Here is a 19,186-nt window from a genome sequence, read left to right on the forward strand (position 1 = left end):
GTGCAGATGTATCTCTGCTAATATCCACAGGCTCCTTAAACTGTCAACTGTCAGCGAAACGCAAACAAATGCATACAAACGCACGCTTATGCGACACAATTGTGTCATCTTTCAGTTTTCATCTCTGAAGCGTGGTCACTGAAGGAGACTTCTGCTCTCGGAATTTAATAACAACATCTCTGATCTGTCGCATCGCCAGTCAAACCCAAGAAGCATCCGTCTGAAATGTCACAACACGTCTGATGCACACTGACACTCCGGCAATTTCTGTCTCCCTCTAAACTTAACGGGTCAACGTAAACTTCTCTGACATCAACGAGACACAAGAGCCGACCGCAGCCTCCAATATACAACCGCTCACTTCCTGACGATCTGATGCAAAATATGATTAAAATAATAATATCATGATCACCCCCGCTCTGTATTTCATGCAATTTGTCTGTTGCACACCACTCTGCCATATTTCTCCATCATCAGCCTTTCATTTGATCTGCGCAATCTGAGAGTAAACTAGGGAAGTAAACTACAGAGAGATAAACAACGAGCAAGAAGAGAGCAACTGCCCAAACAGAGCTCGCTGTCCAACAAGTGGAGCACTTTTTGGCAGACTCTCGAGGATCATGTGTAGCTGGCCCTGAGATCAGCATTGAGCTGATTTTGGACTATGACTACAACAAGACTGCTTGTTATACAATACTCACATACTCATTGACACACTTCTCCATAATGTTACATACTATGTGTTATATTACACGCGGCATCTATTGCACGTTTGTCCTTCCTGGGAGAGGGATCCCTCACCTGTGGCTCTCTATGAGGTTTCTTTTTTTGGGGCAGTTTTTCCTCACTCTTGTTGAGGGGTAAGAACAATGGATGTCACTTTGTTAAGCCCTATTAGACAAATTGTACTATGTGAATAAGGGCTATACAAATACAATCTGATGGATTGATATGTCAGGGTTGCATGTGAGGGTTTGAGTAGCCAAATGTGCCTGGAGGACGTTAGTCATGTGGCCTTTTTAGAGGGCTTTTTTTCCATCGTATGTCCGCTATGTGACATGTTGTGCTTTCAATTGGCCTGTTTTGCTTTATATATATGTAATTCTGCACAAGAAGGAGAGGGGGCGGGCAGCAGTGCTCCGTTAAATTAAGAGATCTGTGTGGGAGTCAGTTAACTAGTCACAGCCTGACTGATTCTCTGACTGGAACTACAAGCTAATAACATGTATATGCATATGTATTTGTACATTTCTTCTCCTAGGGAGCAAGACACTGTAGCGCAGAAACAACAAAGACATGTCATGACAGTCATGTGCATTTGCGCTGCCAAAAATCACACATTTGCACCAGTGAATTTACACTCCTCAGAAACACACACACACACACACCAGTGTATACTCACTCATACACACATATTAAGCTTTAACGTGTCCTGAGGCATTTGTTGCTCTACTAATCTCTGAGGATTTGTGAGCTACCAAGGCAGGATGATGAGCAACTATTTACCTCTTCTCCCTTTGTCTTATTCTCTACTCTTTCATTATTTTCCTTTATATTCTTGTTAACTTGACATAACCCTAGCCCCGAAAAAACTGTTATGTTGCGTTCAAGTGCACCCTCCGGTATGACCACCTGTGGAATTGACGTGTTTTTTTTTCTTCTCTTTTTTTAATCACATCTTTTTTCCACTCTGTCACTCTGCCGGCCACTGTTAACATCATTAGGAAGCCTATAAATATCATTGGAAAAATCATTAAAGAATGTTTCCTCAGCTCTGACGCACACAAAATAGCTTTGCACCTTTTTTTCCCTCCTATTTCAATTTTGACTGTTATTAATGAACCAGACCAATAATCCTTCTAATTAATTTTTGCTCTCATCTAATTTTAAAAAGTGATGCAGACATCACTTGTCCTCCTCCTCTCTGCGTGCATTTTCATGTCTCCCTCCTTTTCTCCAACCCCCATCTCTTTTACAATGTTTAGCTCATCTATTTCTCCTCTCATCCATCTCTGCCTCTCTCCATCCCAGTCCCCGTCTCCTGTCGCTCGGTTGCTCTCATGCACGCTGACATATCGCCCTGTTTGTGCTGGCAGTGTTCATCCACAAAGACAGAATGTACTGACAGAGGGAAAGGAAAAGAAAAAAAGAGTGGTTTAATAAAAATGTTGTGTTTATCTGCAAAGAGGGAAAGTTCACGTGCAGTTGGGTGGCAGAGCTCTGAAATGATGGGAAGTCACATAATGTTAATGCGATAAATGATAAAAATGGAGGCTGCGTTCTAGTCAGGATGTTTATGTGAACTTCTTGCAGAGAATAGAATGACAACCTGTAGAGTCACATAATTACTTCAACGGCTCTCAATCAGCTGTCAGCTGCTGGAGACCAGCTCCTGCCTGCTGGGGAATTTTAATTTTGAGAAGCAAGAAAGAAATAGTGGTCTTTCCGATGACGGCTGAACCCTTCAACTTAAAGCCAGGGTTGGTCATCCTGGAAAAGCTAGAAAGAGCAGCCTACAACAGATACATCCCACCTCCTCCTAATGGATCTCTCATCAAAGCAACGCAATTGTGACCCACTCGCTAACTTCTGGCTAACTTCGGCGGCGTCTGTCTCTCCGGCTTGTGAAGACTCTGGTCATGTGCAGGAGGAGGACGAGCTCGGTGCGTGCATTCAGAATGAGATGTTTGGTCGTGTTTTTTACAGACCTGCGAGGGCCACAGATGACTTTATTTATTGATGATGATTTGGACCTGAAGAGGATTTCACCAAAGAGACAAATAGAAGAGAAAAGGTGTCAATAGAAGGCCTTCCCCGTATAAATAAGATTAAATAGACACAACTAGAACAGTCCCATTTATTTCAATAAAACAGCACTATATTACACACACTCATAGATCATTTGGGAGGATCAATGAATTATTCCCTGGAAAAACAAAGAACATTGTACATTTGTACAATCTGGACTAGGATTGCATCTCACACAGATCCATTTATTTCATACCCCAAAATGTCATAGGATCTTCTGGACTCATACTACATCCTTCCACCAAGTTTCCTGTTCATATTTTAAGTAATTTTTTAGTTTAGTTTAGTTTATCTAGTTTAGAACCAAACAAACCAACCAACAAACAAATGGACAAGGTGAAAACATTACCTCCTCTGCCGAGGTAATAGGATTAAATAGATTTCAATAAAACAACATCAAGTCCTTAATATGCAAGAATAAAATGTTAAAAAACACATTGCTTAACAAGCTTTTTCCCCCCCTTAGATCTCAGTTTTTTTTTTTTTATCACCACGTTTTATCTTCCAGTAACATGCCATTAGTTAGATTGAAAATAAATCTTTTAAATGAAGCACATGGCTTCTAACCTTCCACATCACATCAATTTCCCCTTCATCAATACGACAGCTACTGTAGTGGGCCACTCTGGAGAGATAGGGTGTGAGTGTGTGTGTTTGTGTGTGTGTGTGTGTACATTCTTATGAATAGATTTCATACTATTAATGGATTCATTAATAGATGCAATAGCATATAAGTATATACACTCATACTGGATTTATTGCAGTCGAAGGTTTTACACTACTGTATATCATTTGGCTCAGTAACCAACTGAAGACATGGGCAAAGAGCGCCTCCTAATGTTAGTGTAAATAATTACAGTATGTGTTTTTATAGCTGATGATGAGGATGGACTCTTAGTAGCAATCACTATTATTCACTTGTAGTTACTTAAAGTACGTTTTCTCACTACATCTGATGATGTAGCAGTGAGGGTGTGTTTTATGTGAGCGCTGGCAAACCGACTCTCTGTTTGGCCTTCAGATCTTCGACACCGAGCTGAAGGAGCAGGAGAGGGAGGTGTGCTCCGTCGACATCGCCTACGATGAGATCCCTGAGCGCTACTATAAAGACTCTGAGGTGAGCACGTGTGTGTGTGTGTGTGTGTGTGTGTGTGTGTGTGTGTGTGTGTGTGTGTGTGTGTGTGTGTGTGTGTGTGTGTGTGTGTGTGTGTGTGTGTGTGTGTGTGTGTGTGTGTGTGTGTGTGTGTGTGTGTGTGTGTGTGTGTGTGTGTGTGGATAGATACTTGTTTATCCGTAGGGAGCTAACACTAGCAGAGAGGTGTCAGTAACAGGATTGTTGAATCTGTGAAGGCCGTTGTGACAAGATGTAATTGAAGAACAAGAATGATGTCACTTTATGTAATGTCATGATCTTTCGTCTTTCACATTTCTGTCTGTGCTGTTAAGTAATTATCCAGTGATGAAGTTCCTCTGTCTTTATTTATTTATTTCACTGCCATATTTCATGTATTGAGAGACAGAGACCATGTACACAGATATTTTCTGTACACTGCTCAGATTAAACATAGGTCAGATATCCATACTCTGACATAAAACCAATTTGATATAATAATGATATATGACCAAATAATGAGAGCATAAATATTGTTTATTTATCAACTGAAGTGAAAAAGACAGTAAATGACACTAGAAACTATTGAAAACTGAAATTTACAGACACAGTGCAAAGGTTCTTTACTCTATTTGTTACAGTTCAGTTATTGAATAAAGATCACCAGAAAAATGAATGCAATATTAAAGCAAATGAAAAGAAAATTCCTGGATGGGCCCGCTTAATCGAGTCAATTTGAAAATTAAAACGTTCTTCCTCAGCCCATATCCCTCCCTTCTACCAAGTTTCAATAAAATCATTTGAATTATATTGCATAATCCTGTGAAAAGACGAAACAGCAATGAAAGTATAACCTCCCTGGCGGAGGTAATAATAATGCATGTGTATTATTATTGTTATCATCTGTTGAATTTGCTGTTGAAGCCCAATCACTCGCTCTTATACAAACTTCAGGGGACTTGAAAAGCTCAGTGTTGCAGCTGCACTCGCTTAATATGCCTCTCCCATCTCATCCAGCGTTCATCTGCAGTCTGTAAGCCTTTTCATACCTAAGAGTCTGCGAAGTGAGGGAGCTGGTAATTGTCTGCATAGCTGTTTGATAACAGATTGCCTCGGCTCTAATGAGCTTGGATAGAGATTCTCCGAGGACCAGAGGGGTAACTGCGAATGTTATTTAATAGTGGCGTTCAGCCATGCACCTAATTTTAGACAGTCCCTTAAGTCTGTCTCCACTGGGGTGTAGAAACATTGATGCCTGAAGGTTTGGGTTAATTATGGTAATATTGAAAGCGTGTGTGTCTGTGTGTGTGTGTTTTCATGCTCCCGTGTTGCAGGACTTGCGATATTTCAAGTCGGAGAAGACGTCGCGGGGGATGCTGCAGGAGGGCTGGAGGGACACCCAGGATCCCATCATGTGCTCGTACAAACTTGTCACTGTCAAGTTTGAGGTGTGGGGTCTGCAGACTCGGGTGGAGCAGTTCGTACACAAGGTGAGAGAAACGCTGCATCTCTATTTTTTGTCATAGCTGAATTTCTGTAAAATGACATACTATCCTTTATCCTGCTTTGCATGGCTGAGTTCATTACTCTTCAAACAGTTTACACATTTGAGTTTATGCAAAATAACAGTGGGCAGGGTGGTTAGCACTAACACCTTTCTGTGAGGAGTTTACATGTTCTGCCCGTGTTTCTGTGGGTTTCTCTCTACTCTACTACTGCTTCCGACCACATGCCAAAGACATGCAGGTTGGAGTTAGGCTAATAGGAAACTCTAATTTGACCAAAGGTGTGAGTGAGAATGTTCTTCTGTTCTGTATGTTGGTCCTGCGAGACACTGCCGACCTGTCCAGGGATTTCCCTGCATCTCTCCCTATGCCAGCTGGGATTGGCTCCAGCTCCCCCTGCACCCCAGGATTAATCAAAGATGATGACAACAGTCAAAAACAAGAAGCATAGAAGAGGACACACGAGTAACAGTTCATCTTTGTGTTACAGGTGGTCCGTGATGTGCTGCTGCTGGGACACAGACAGGCGTTTGCCTGGGTGGACGAGTGGATTGGTAAGAGTGTCTACACAGTAACTCACATCTAATGGCCGATTGAAATCTTTCAGTTCAGTCAGGTTAAACCATAGACACTTGTTTAAATGTATTATAGTCATTATTATTGAAGATTATTTCTTACATAAATGTTCACATACATAGTTCATAAAACTGTATTGTATAATCCTTCTGCCTCTGTTATATTACTGTAACTGTTAAATGTTTAAGCTTCACTGATTATTTAAATTGCTGTCGTGTGATTACTGTTTATTTACCAATCAGTGTGCAACTGTGCATGCCAAATCACTCCACCTGCATCTAAGTCCTGCAGCATGGATCCTGCTCTTGGTGTCAGCACTAACCCACTAATAACCAACACGCTGTTCTAGTTTCCAGGCATGGCCAGTGTTTGTTTCAAATGTAACCTTCATGATACGAACAACTCGTTACACCGTAACCTTTCATGTTTCATGATAGAGAATTCATACATATCATTTAAAAGTAGACACAGGGCTGATATTCATGTTGTTTTGCTCTATTCATCATATTCAATCATATTGAAGTTAAATACAATAGCAAGAAACATGTATGAATCAGACCTGTGTGTACGGTACGAACCTCGCTATTACATGAATAATTGGAAATGTACATCTGCAAAGAATATTGAAAGATGAAAGCCTCTGTGTGTGTCTCTGAGAGGCTGTGTGCACAAAAGGCAGCTTTGTTTGCATCCACAAGTGGCTGCAACACATTGACTCACTATACGCTGTTGAGTTTTTCCCCATAGCTGTAGGGCTCAAAGATAACAAACCCATTATCTTTGTCATGAAACATCTTCTTCTTCTCTCGCCTCTGTAACCGCTAACCCTTTTACCACAACACCCTCCAACCTGGGTGCTTTTTGTGGCGCTTCCTAAATCTTCTCACCTTGTGACATGATTTATTCTCTGGATTGAGTGAAACCTTGCTCTCTTGCACATCCAATGAGCCAACCATTCTTCGGGTGATTTTTTTCAATCTCTGAGCTCATCTCTCCTTTCCTCCCGCTGTAAATTCTCGGAGTCATGGGAAGCTTAAACCTGGAACGCTTGAACTTAAGCTTGTGCATTAAAAATAGCAACTCAGAATGCACGTTTTGCTGCCTAATCCTCCTCCTCCTCTTTCCTAACCTGTCTCTCAACTGGAGTGCCATTGTAGAGTAGTTACCGACATTTCGACCCTCGTTCCAACCACTTCCCCCCCTTCTTCCAGATATGACTTTGGATGACGTGCGGGATTACGAGTGTCAAATGCATGAGAAAACCAACATTAAAGTTTGCCTTGAGCAGCAAGAGCGTTCCACAACAAACCCATCTTCACTGGATGACATACAGATCCATGACAAAGCAAGTGTATGTGTTTTTTTCATTGTTTCCTTACGCCATTGTCCCTCCTCTGTCTCATATTTTACTTGTGAGGATCTGAAAGAGTAATTTTGTCATGATGATAACACAAAGAAACATGACAAACAATAATACGTGTTCTGGGTTTTTGAATCTGTTGGATGTACTGACCATGATACGTGTCTTTCTGTGTATGCCTGTGATTGTAATAACGACAGACAGAAATCTTCAGCTCCAGCCTTTCTTTCTCTTTAATTGTCAAAGCCACTTTTCCTGATTCCTGCTCTCACTGTTTTTAATCGATCTCTTTCCGATCCAGACATGACCATGGATGAGGTGAGAGAGTTTGAGCGCGCCATCCAGGAGGCCACCAATCAGAAGATCGGAATGTTTCCCCCGTCCATCTCAATCAGCAAGACATCCCTGTCCTCCTGCGCCCTCAACGGCCCTGCCAGCGCCCCCGCCACGCCCATGTGCACTGATGCGCCCGAGTCCCTCTCCGTCTCCAGGGACCGGCCGCGCAAAAAGTCTGCTCCGGAAACCCTGACCCTTCCAGACCCTGTCCCGAGTGATGACCCTCAGGAATCTACTTTGAGCCCAGTACCCACTTCAAACCACCTCGAGTCCTCCACACCGCCCGCCTCCAACTCTGATCTTGCGGAGATGGACAAATAGTCGAGGGAGCTTGGGATGTCATGCCCCTTGATTAACTAATTCCTAAAACCCCATTGTCTTAGTAGCCCAATGAAAATAGCCTAAACTACAAACCCCAGTGCCCAGACATCCAAGTTTGCTAACCATATCCAACAAATTTCCATTACCCTGGATGCGCAGCAATCGCTCTAGAAGTCTTCATCAGTATCACTGACAGCGTCCAGGCAGCTGTAGGCTCAGGCTGACGTGGCTGACTTGCTCTTGCTCTGAGTCGAGTCACCTACACGTCTCAGCTATTACATCAACCGCCGGTGTTGTCGAATCAAATCAGAGGGCATCCATAATTGCTTCAGTTGAGCAGCAGGTCCTTATGTTATATGAATAAATTATTCTCATTGTTTCCTCGGTTATGTTTTCTTCAATCAGACGAGCTGATTGCTTTCAAGCTATTGAACTATCAAGTAGTTGCCTTAGCACCACAGAGCCAGTGGTGTTTATGAGTTTTGACATAATGTGCAAATGAATGACAAATATTATCGAGTTAGGAATAAAATCAATGACACAACGTGGAGTAGCACAGTAGACCTAATATGTTAGACTAACACACACAGAGAACAAAAGCCAAGTGCCCTCATGAAACCACCATATGGAAACTGTGTCCCGAGCGTGGATCGGATTTCATCCTTTTCCATCTCCGTCTCCGAATATACGACAGATGCAAGATCCGTACAATCATAGAGTTTACGACTCAGGTCTCCCTGACTCCACCTGACTCCCACTCCAAAGGCAGGGATATTACTGAACCTTTCTCTCCCTGCTTATTGCCAAACAGCCACATTTTATACCTCCATAGATCTTACATTAAAACAACTATTGTATGTACTATACCCGCCTACTTAACCCTTAGATTGTTTACACATCAGAAACCTCGGAGCGTTTGCGTATTACAACATTTTAGGTCGAGCTGTTGTTACATATGCACTCGTGGTTTTAGCATGACACTTAAATCGAGTTTCTTCAAGTTTATTACTGCATATATCTTACTCAAGTTGACTGAGAGGTCAGTATATATATTAAAAAACTTACAAGTCAAATTTTGCCTGATGTTAATGCTGGAAATCTCATGTGACATAAATGTGATCCACTTTTATCAAATCAGAAAATTACTTTAATGTCACATGTAGGAACAAGGCCATCTCGAGGAGTGTTTTCAAAGCAGTGACCGATCTTTTTGCACAGGGGAGGGAACGAGAACCCGAAGGTTGATTTGAGAAAAGTGGCACGTGCATCAAGCTGACTTGAGTATGTGCTTGAGCTGCATAGCATTAGCAGGAGTGCTGATGCTTTTGCCGGGCCATCGCTGGCTGTGGCCGTAAAATGCGATATTAAGAACGGGAACGTCATTTGCAGTGACCTATTGTTTGGGCTTGGCAGTAAAGGAGAAACAAGTCCAGGGAAACATCAGAAAAGTCTTTCTTAGATGGAAAAAACTCTTTCCATTCAACGATACAATTCCAGGAAAGGCTTTTTATATGCTGCATGGAATGATCACAACATGTAAACATATTAAGTCAAGTATATGTGTGTAAATACTGTAAATGGCTGGATTGGTACAGTACATTTTGTCAATGCAACAGTATGAAAAAAGTGAATGCTAACTTTGGAAGCTCTGTACTAATTTTTTGTATCATAGAAAAAAGCAGGTTTTGAGTGAAAAGTAAGCATGTCCAGAGAACAGTCTGTAGGCCTATACAAACTCTTTCAACTTAGTGCCTCTGCATGCAACAGGTATATCGTCAACTCCATACTTGCAAACCAAAATCTCTTCTATATTTAATCTCTGGAAAAAACTTACATTTTGTTGCATTTCTTTGCCTGTTTTCTATCTCAAAATTAACCTTGATTAAAAATAGGCTCCAGCTGCACACACACACACACACACACACACACACACACTTCACACAGGTGAACTACAACACGATCAGATCAAATCATATCAAACATCAGACTTTATTGTAACAGGGCTAACTTGATGTTAGTTTTTGTTTTTTGGGAAATAAGTTAAACTATTTCCCCTGTTCATGCCCATTCCTTCTAACTTACACTCATTTTGCACTTTCCAGTCTTTGACACCTTATCTGACGAAGAAGGAATGTGTTGCATTACTGTCTGTTTGGGTTTGTCGGACCAAAGTCCTATAATACAGCGTATAGTAACTTGGAAGAGAGCAGGTCAGAGGGAGTGGCCTCAGTGGTCTTGCCATAAAGATGTTGTTAATATTGTGTACAGTTTCTCACTCGCTTTTGTTAAAAAAAAAAATCCAATATAACAAACTGTAGCTATTTATCTGTAGCTGTAGCTTTTGTCTTTGCCTTTTGAGCATACAAATGTTATTGTACACCAGTCAATGGCCCGTCTGTGTTGGTCTACAACTTATAGATCATACACACTGATGACTCAGTCTCTCTCCTGTCAGGAACACAGAGATCCAGGGATATGTGTGATCTCCCACGGGCTATTAAAGATAATGCAAGATATCCAATCGTGTAACATTAAGCTCTGCTCTGTTTAAAAGAGCAACATAGAAGTATTGTAAATACAGTTGTCAATGACTTACGGAGTCGGTTTCTTACATTTAGTCTGTTGCATCGCTGATGAAGTGAGATGAATGATAGAGGATATTATTTAGCGAGACATGAGTTACAGCTTTGTTTGACCTAGGAGTGATGTGTCTGTATCTATGAAGTCAGTGTCCTTAGGGAGGATAAGTTGACTCCTCCACTGGGTATCAAGGCTCCTCATTGTAGTGGCGTACCTTTGGCTCCGGTGGCTTTTCGTTGCCCCCTGCTGGGCAAAATAGTTTGTACAAGTTGTAAAACCAATCAAAGCTTTTCTTTTCTTTAGTGGGGTGGCAGCTTTGATGTTTACTTGCCATATTGATTAAGAGGTCACTGGCTGTTTCTTTCTGTTTGTAGTAAACCTGCTGTACTTTGATTTTAAGGTTGTTGTATCATATGAAGGAAAAATCTTAATTAGTTTATCTTTTCTTTTTTTTGATAAAAGGACCAAGCTCTTCACTCCTCCCCCTGATGCTGTTGCATTCGGCCAGGCTGTTGTGCTGTCTTCTGATAACTGGGACCTGTCTCATGGTCCAGGGTCACTGAGCTAGCTGGAGAACCGACTTGGTTTTTGATCCTCCAGCTTTCTTCATTAATCCTGTTTTGTGAAACAGCCTCCAGAAGTGCCATATTTGATCGGCTGCTGGAAGTCCCTCTCAGTTCTTCCTCTTCTACTATTATTGTACTTGGTATGTTTTTACTGCCCTTTGAGGTTCATTCTTTGTTGTAATTATCGTTTTACTTATTTTCTGAAATAGACAAATAAACTTTACTAGCTATTGCAACAGTGTGGTTTTTTCCTTGTTGATCTGCTCACAATATGTTTCATATAATCTCATGTGTATGTTTTATTTATGAAAACTGCATCTGGCAACAGTATCTTGCTAAAGTATATTTGACCCTGATGAAACCTAATCTTTTCCCCCTTTACAACCAACTAATGTTGATCTTCTGTCAACGTTGATGGGGAAAAATCCAGCAATGGAGATATTCACTTATAAACATACTTATAAAAGTCCTCTGTTCGAAATTTTTATGAAAGAACCCTGTGTTTAAAATTCAAATTAGTCATTTTGGAGAGAGATTATCGTATTTTTAATACTGATTCTATTCAATGTTTAGTAGTTTATTACTGAACAAGTCAAATGATTCATACAATACAAATCATATTTCAGAAGCTGATCATACACGTTTCAGCACATTTGTAAATTCTTAATCTGACAGATTAATGTAGTAAAGTAAAATAAATATTTTTCTCTCCAATCAAAAAACCGAGATAGAAGATGGAGAACGTCTCTCTATCGCTGCCACAATGTTAACTAGTGTTCATTATTATTAGGTACTTTCTCGGTTGTGTGGTTGAGAGAACTTCTTGTAAACTTGTAAACGTCAAGGCAAGTTGAAAGAAACAAAGCACTTTTGCAACTAGAAGTTAGGAGATGCTCAAGATAATGATGTAATATGCTATCCGGTAGATGAAATGATTTTATTTAATTCAGAAGAAGTTTTATCAAATTACACTCGATCAATGTGTTACAACGGTTTACAGGTTTACTCTGTAACTTTCACAGCAGCAAAACCACAACACTGATCCAGAGACCTTGTGAAAGGCTCAAAGGGGGCCCTCCTGTGGATACTGTGTGAACTGCATCTGCAGTCACAGAGGAGGGCAAGGGGAAGGCGTTGAAAATGCACTCACACATACTCACACTTCCTCTAATTTCATCCTTTGTCCACAGCCAGCTTGACATGCTTTTTTTCTCACCCTTCAAACACACATTTACCAGAGAAAGCGTCCTCTTACTGTGTTGCATCGGGCCTGTGAAGCAACCAGATCATTAAAAACAACTGCAGATAGATAAACATTCCCACCAATTAACGTCCCTTTCCCCCCAAGAAATAAAAAGGCAAACATGCACTGTAAACACAAGGAAATATAAAAACAGAGTGGAGGGATTATTTTCTGTGCGGAGTAGAGTCAATGTCTGAAATCTTCCTCAAAAGGCAGCACCCTGATCCAATAAACTCCTCCAGGAGCACAGGGCAGCCGCTGTTATGCATCAGCAGTGATGCACTGGGGCAAAAGAAACAAAAGTCAACCTCTGGGAATAACTTGCTACTTCTCCGAAGCTTAATGTGACTCAAAAGGAACTTTTAACACAGATCTTATCTCGTTTGGACTGACTAGTGAACAGTGAGGGGTTTATTCAGTAAGTATGTACTGTATGTACTGCATGGATAAGGGAGGAGCTGATCCAGGTGGTAGTGGCCCCATCTGATTGGCCTTTGAAGTGCCTCCGTCCTGTTACTAGTCTTTTACGACAATAAATATGAAAATTTGTTAAAAATGCTAATTTTCAAAGCACACAACACAGAGCAAAGAGCAAACCAGGTCTGAATTAAATGGGTTCTGCAAAAACACATAATGAGGGTCAGGACGCAGCAATCACGCTAAAGCAAGGCACCTAACAATATATACACTACCTTTGCAAAAGCTATAGAGATTCCATACATCGTTAGCAATGCAGCCCAAACTCCCATCATGGTCATTTATCTTCCTCCAGGAAAGAAAGCTCCTGTTGTGCAATAGGAGTAGACTTGACGTTGGCTAATTATTAATAATCATGAAATATGATTATTAAAATAATAAGATTATTTATTAAAAATAATTTAAAAAATGATAAGGCCATAACTTATCGTAGAGGGGCACCACCCTGGTTACAGGGACCAACGAGTCAAACTATAATTATCAGTCTCATAATGATAAATGTCCAATTAATAATCTCAATATTTTAATATTAATGATTATTTAATAAACAATGAAGGCTTTGAGTTCGAGCACAGGCGATCATAATCCAGCTGCAATCACATACATATGCACAAATAATCACAGACTACAGATACTTTAATTACAAAAGCATTTATTAAAAAGGGGAAATAAAGTTATAATGTTATTCAATGATCCATCATTTTAACAAGCTCCGATATTTCAAAGATGAACACAGCAGCAGCACTTATCACAATTCAGAAAATACATGTAAAACCTGCGGTCTACCTATGTATGTCTGTCTGTGTGTGTGTGTGTGTCAATGTGTCTCTCTATGTGTATGTGTGTATCTATGTGTGTGTATGTGTGAAATATAGTTAATGCTATTTAATGATTCATCATTTTAACAAACTCCCATATTTCAAAGATAACAACGGCAGCAGCTTATCACAATTTAGAACACACATGTATGCATCTATGTGTCTCTGTGCGTGTGTGTATCTGTCTGTGTCTATCAATGTGTCTCTGTGTCTGTGTGTGTGTGTGTGTGTGTGTGTGTGTGTGTGAGAGAGAGAAAAAGAAGGGGGCGTGGCGATGACGCAGTCACGTGGTGACGTCTAAGATGGCGGCCGATCATGATTCGTGGAATCAAGGCCTAAAAACTCTCAAAATGGTTGTGACTACAAAACAAGATGGCGGAGCCGTTATGAATTTAGAGCCAGAATGGAGGGCGGGTCTAGAGATGAATAATCTCCAATGGCCGCCGGACCACGTGTGAGACACAAGGAGGAGGCAGAACAAAAGGGTTCTTTGTTCTAGCTTAGTTTTGGCTTCAAAATGGCGGCAAGATGCATTAAGGCCCTCTAAATATAGATTTAACTATGTGACATGAACTGTATTATAAATACAGATCGGAACGTGTGTAACAGGTTCAGGAGAAGAGAGAGAGAGAGTGAAGAGAGAGAGAAAACATGCAAGGAGAGTTCAAAGAAGCTCTTAAAACACGCCGGAGATAGGTTAACAGTGATTTAATCACTGCAGACTAACCCGGACGTAAACAGCGCGGCCGGAGGCTTCCCTCGCGGCGCTTAAGCACTGTAAACACACGAAACCCGGAAATGAACCGGAAGTAGCCGGATCGTCGTGGCTAAACAATGAGACAGGGAGGTCCCGCAAACAAATATGCTAAAATATTAAACAATACGCTACGTATCTGCCCAGGCAATCAAGTCTCTTACTGTACAACCCTCGCGGTGTGCCTGTGCCTCGGCGCGTATGTGGCGGGGGCCAGTGAATCACGTGGTCTCTCTCTCGAGCGGAGCTCCGGAGCTCGCCGCTGGACCGGAAAAGGGAGCGAATTCCTCGTGCTCCTTGACGGAATGAAACTTCGTCTTTCTTCTGTAACAGCGGAGACCGTGCTGTTTTACAGGAACGGAGTGGATTGTCTCTTACTCCTCAGCGGGATGAACGTCGCGCTTCTGCAGGGAACGGCTTTGTGGAAGCCGTTTGTGGATCGTTGAAAAAGAAAAAGTCTGTGGAAGTGTCCGTCCAGCGGGTACACTTCCTGTTTCGGTCTTTCAAGTTAAAACAGCAAAAAGTCCTATCAAAATAAAACGTCGACTGAGATAAAAGAAGAAATGAAACGACTTCAAATAAAATGATATTAAACAAACGTCTAATCGCCTCCTTAGTTACTTTGTCGTGTGGTCGGCCACGGAAGGTCTGGTACAACTTGAGCAGTGGAGTTAAAAGAGACAAGATCTGAGGGGTCTCAGCTGTTTTGTAGTACCTGAGAGGTCCAGCCTCTTCAGGAAGTGGTCATGGTCCTCAGTTGGCTCTCAGCCAATGAGAATGTCAGGGTTCCGACGTTAGTGGGTGGGGATTCGACCTCAGTGGGCGTTTCAGAGTCTCATTTGGGTTTTTGCAGAGCGGCCTGCAACATCTCCCCACCAGGGCCTGCTGGGGGGGGGGCACAGTGGGGGTTCAGGAGATGCTTCCCCCACCAAGGCGAGGCTCCAGGCTGTCTAGAGAAGGTGTGAATTAAGAGTGAAAGTGGTTGAACTGGTTTCAGCTGGGCCTTGTAGGCCTCAAGTATTTATAACCCATTGTTTGACGGTCAGCACTCAGCACTCTCCCCCAACACTCCACAAACAAAATACTTATTTTTTGTTGTGATATCGGAACAGGGACAAAAGCAAATATTTCTCAGGCTTGTTTGGAGTAAAGACTAAGAATATCAGAGAAAGAAATTAAGACTTCTGTTCATATGCTGTAGGCCAGGGACACTTCACAGACTAAAGAGAGCACTGGCTTCTCTCTCACCTGCTGCAGGTTATTCCAATCAGGGTGAAACAAATCCCCCCTTCGTTGTCATGGTAAATAAAGGTCCTTTCATTTGATAATGAAGCAGTATCCAAAGTCTATGAAGAGGCAACATGAGGAGAATATCAGGGAGAGAAGTTTTCAGAGACTGTGAACAGTGAAATAAAGTATGACATTAGTCTTAGATAAGATACGAATAAGATAAGATAAGAATAAGTTGAGACAATCATTTATTAGTCCCACTACAGGGAAATTTGCTATATTGCAACAGCAAGGAGGACATTCAAAACATTACTAAAAGAGATAAATAAGAAAAACAACTATATATACACAAGAAAATTTACTAAAAATACATACATGTATATATATATATATATATATATATATATATACAAACATGCATGTATACACACACAAGGTAAACAGATACAGATTTACAGTGTGGCCAGAGTGGCACAGTTGAATGAGAAAGTGCATGGTCATTTCTCTACAATTGTTTCTGTGGCCTTTCTGCATCATTGATATGAAAATATTTTTAAAGGACACATATACAGAAAAAATTATAATAATTACAATGTCCCACAGTCAGCCTTGTTTCATACAATGAAGTTAATTAATTCGAGTAGCGTTCTTGAGCACTGACAAATAAATGTTTGAAACGCTAAAAATATTACTTTTAGCCTCTTATCTTATCTATTATATTATACTTTATTTGATATATTTTATACTTTTCATTCTCTTTGTTTTTATTTACAGTGCAGCACTTTGATCAAGTCTGTTTTTTTAAACGAGCTTTACAAAAAAAATTGACTCGACTAAATTGTTTGTTATTAATATTATTATTATCATTATTAATGATAAAAAGAATGCACTGGTAATATTATTGCTTTGTTGGATTTTGGGGAAGAATGTATCATATCAGTGCCAACATTGTTTCACTTACCATCAGCAACAGCAGAGCGCTGCAACCACAAAACACTTGAAGAAATAATAACCATCAGTATCACACATGCTCACATCGTTGCAGCTCTGCTCCAGTATCAGTTTGTTGAATCAAAAATCGTCCCTGTTAGTCTCTCATTTAGTTTGCAGTTGAGATCTCTCCGTGGCGTTTTGGTGCTTTGGAGCTTGTAGACGACGGAGCACCTCGGGTCATCCGTCAGGACGTCGGTGATCTTGAAAACCTCATAGGGAGGAATCAGTATCTGTCCTTCCATCCCCGTAGCAGAGTAATATGTCACATCAGCGCTGAAGCATGTAAAGATCTCAAAACAAGACACGTTGCCATTAGCATCAAATGACTGATCAGCTGAAGCTGCCAGAGTGAAAGCTCCGAACCGCATGTTGGTGTTAATGACATCGTGGCCGAACTGCCTCCACGTCCTATGATAAGCGCTTCTGCACAATGTCTGATCGCGATGCAGCACCTGGATGGCATCAGTCAGGTAAAAGTAGAAGTAATAGTACTTGAATCCATGAGTGCCGTACTTGTGTTTCCCTGTTCTCACTGCTGCGTTGAATTCCTGCTGTATGTGTTTCCCTTCCGTGAACATGTACAGAGCGACAGCGTGGCCTCTTTTCAGGCCCTTGTGTGCAGGCTCCTTTGCATGTCTTTCAGCTGAGGACCTGGCAGAACTGAAGCTTCTGTTTGCCTCCCACTCAAACGAGAAGTACAGGTTGACCAGGTAGGCCGCTTCAGATCGGCAGCCGCCGTACATGTCGTCAACGGAATCTGTCGCCATGTCCAGAGGTAAAGTCTTGGTGTTCTGCAGCAGGGGCGGATAGGAAACAACTGTGTGAGCACAATGAAAAGCTACAGATGGTTTGTGATGTGGGATTTCTGCTCTTAAACATAAATAAAATCAGAAATAATGTCATCCCACCTCGGCAGGTTGCTGAGGCCACCAGAGAATCAGACATGGGTCATTATACAACATGAGCACCAGCGCCAACAACACACAGAGAGGTGCCCACTTTCTCACTGATCTCATCTTCCACTGTGGCTTTTCAGTCAAACTTCACATCTAAGTGGGAAACAAGACAAATCAACTTTACTTTGATTTACATGCACACTTTGAATGATTAAATCTGCAAGTAAGAGGAGCCTTCTTATTCTCCTCTAACAACACATGAGAGACGTTTTCTCTTACCTCTCCTCTGCAAAGTGCTCTCAACAGCAGCATGGCGTTCTTGAGAGTAATCACACGGAGAGTGCGGATGCAGTGTCAGCAAGAAAGTCTCCTCTCACAGGATTTACTGGAACAACCACACAGCGCAGACGTTGCCTCGGCACCTTCACATAAAAGTGCAACAAGGGAATTCAGTTCTGATTTTGCATGTAATGTTTAATAACAGCTGCATAACAAACTGTTTAACCGACAAAAAATATCTTCACGAATGATGCTTTTTTAAATTTTTGGTTTGAGGCATTTTCCCATGTAGTATGTAGGTATTTGAGGGAGATTTTACAGTGGTTGCACTTGTAGATCCTGTTTGGCCGCTTTCTCAGAATCTCGGTCAAACATTAACAAAGGTTGAGTCTTTGAGCCACAAATAACTTGTATATGTCATGATGACGGCTCATCCACTTCACCATAGTGCTGCTCACGATGTCTTACATGCAGCCTGTATTCATGAAGTTATATCAGAATGCAGAGAAGAAAGTACTCTCCTTGTTTGTAGTCACCTCTTTGTTCACAGGGATTCATACCCCGCCCTTTGGTGAGTAGCATCTGAATGAACAATAACTGGTTTCACCCGTGGTTCCAAAGAAATTCATGCCTATTATTATCTCCTATCATGTGACTGCACTGCACAATAGTTGTCACTCAAACTTGTGTCATGAGTGACACAAGTTTATGTGACATTATCAGTGACATTTAACATGTCCTGATAGGAAAGTAAAAGCTGTGTTAAGTGTCCAAGATCAACATGAAAACAGTGTGATTACAACTAAACACAATAATTAATTTTGTTATTCAAAGCTCAGCTTTTACTACAGTGCGCATATGAAATGGCTCCACTGATGAATGTGGGAAAACTCACTCATAATAGAGAGAAAAACACACAAGCACGCTTACACACACCAAAAACAAAAACTCTCTTCACAGGAAAGAGCTCAACAAAGACGAAGTAGGGTGGAACGATTGGACAATTTATGTTACAAACATTCCCTTTTTCATGTCAAAACATTCAAATTTGCCATGCAGACACGGACAGGCCGTTTAATAAAAAAACACAAATTTCATGTTGTGTCATTATCAAGGTCTTGAGGCTTATCTGACCAAGTTTAAGTGGAATTTATAAATATGAAAAGATGACATTTCCTGTTGTGGGTGGCACTACGACAATAACTGAGCCAGGACTCTCAACCATGTTACATTTGGTAAAGATAAGACAATTCAAACGTGTCTCGACGTCTTGAGACAAGTATTTGAAAACTTATTTACTTATTTGCTGTCTCCCCTGTAATATATTGCATGG

At 41.1% G+C, this 19,186-nt stretch overlaps 2 protein-coding genes across 2 annotated transcripts in view; one reads left to right on the plus strand and one right to left on the minus strand.

The window, feature by feature from the left end:
• The window catches only part of LOC133024527 (cytoplasmic phosphatidylinositol transfer protein 1-like), a 46,855-nt gene extending 39,126 nt beyond the window's left edge, over window positions 1-7,729 (plus strand). The window contains exons 6-10 of the mRNA XM_061091671.1: window positions 3,830-3,925; window positions 5,254-5,409; window positions 5,915-5,978; window positions 7,212-7,351; window positions 7,662-7,729. Coding sequence (XP_060947654.1) covers window positions 3,830-3,925; window positions 5,254-5,409; window positions 5,915-5,978; window positions 7,212-7,351; window positions 7,662-7,667 — 462 coding nt within the window. The 3' untranslated portion in view covers window positions 7,668-7,729. The remainder of the gene's footprint in view (window positions 1-3,829; window positions 3,926-5,253; window positions 5,410-5,914; window positions 5,979-7,211; window positions 7,352-7,661) is intronic.
• A 9,014-nt stretch (window positions 7,730-16,743) lies between these two features.
• LOC133018649 (ecto-ADP-ribosyltransferase 4-like) lies at window positions 16,744-17,694 on the minus strand. Its single transcript, XM_061085066.1, has 2 exons — window positions 17,588-17,694; window positions 16,744-17,476 (listed from the first exon to the last, which is right to left on the minus strand). The coding sequence occupies exons 1-2, from the start codon at window positions 17,692-17,694 to the stop codon at window positions 16,744-16,746; spliced, it is 840 nt and encodes a 279-aa protein (XP_060941049.1).
• Window positions 17,695-19,186: the final 1,492 nt, after the last annotated feature.

This window comes from Limanda limanda, chromosome 2, assembly GCF_963576545.1.
Source record: "Limanda limanda chromosome 2, fLimLim1.1, whole genome shotgun sequence".
In the NCBI taxonomy this organism is placed as follows: Eukaryota; Metazoa; Chordata; class Actinopteri; order Pleuronectiformes; family Pleuronectidae; genus Limanda; species Limanda limanda.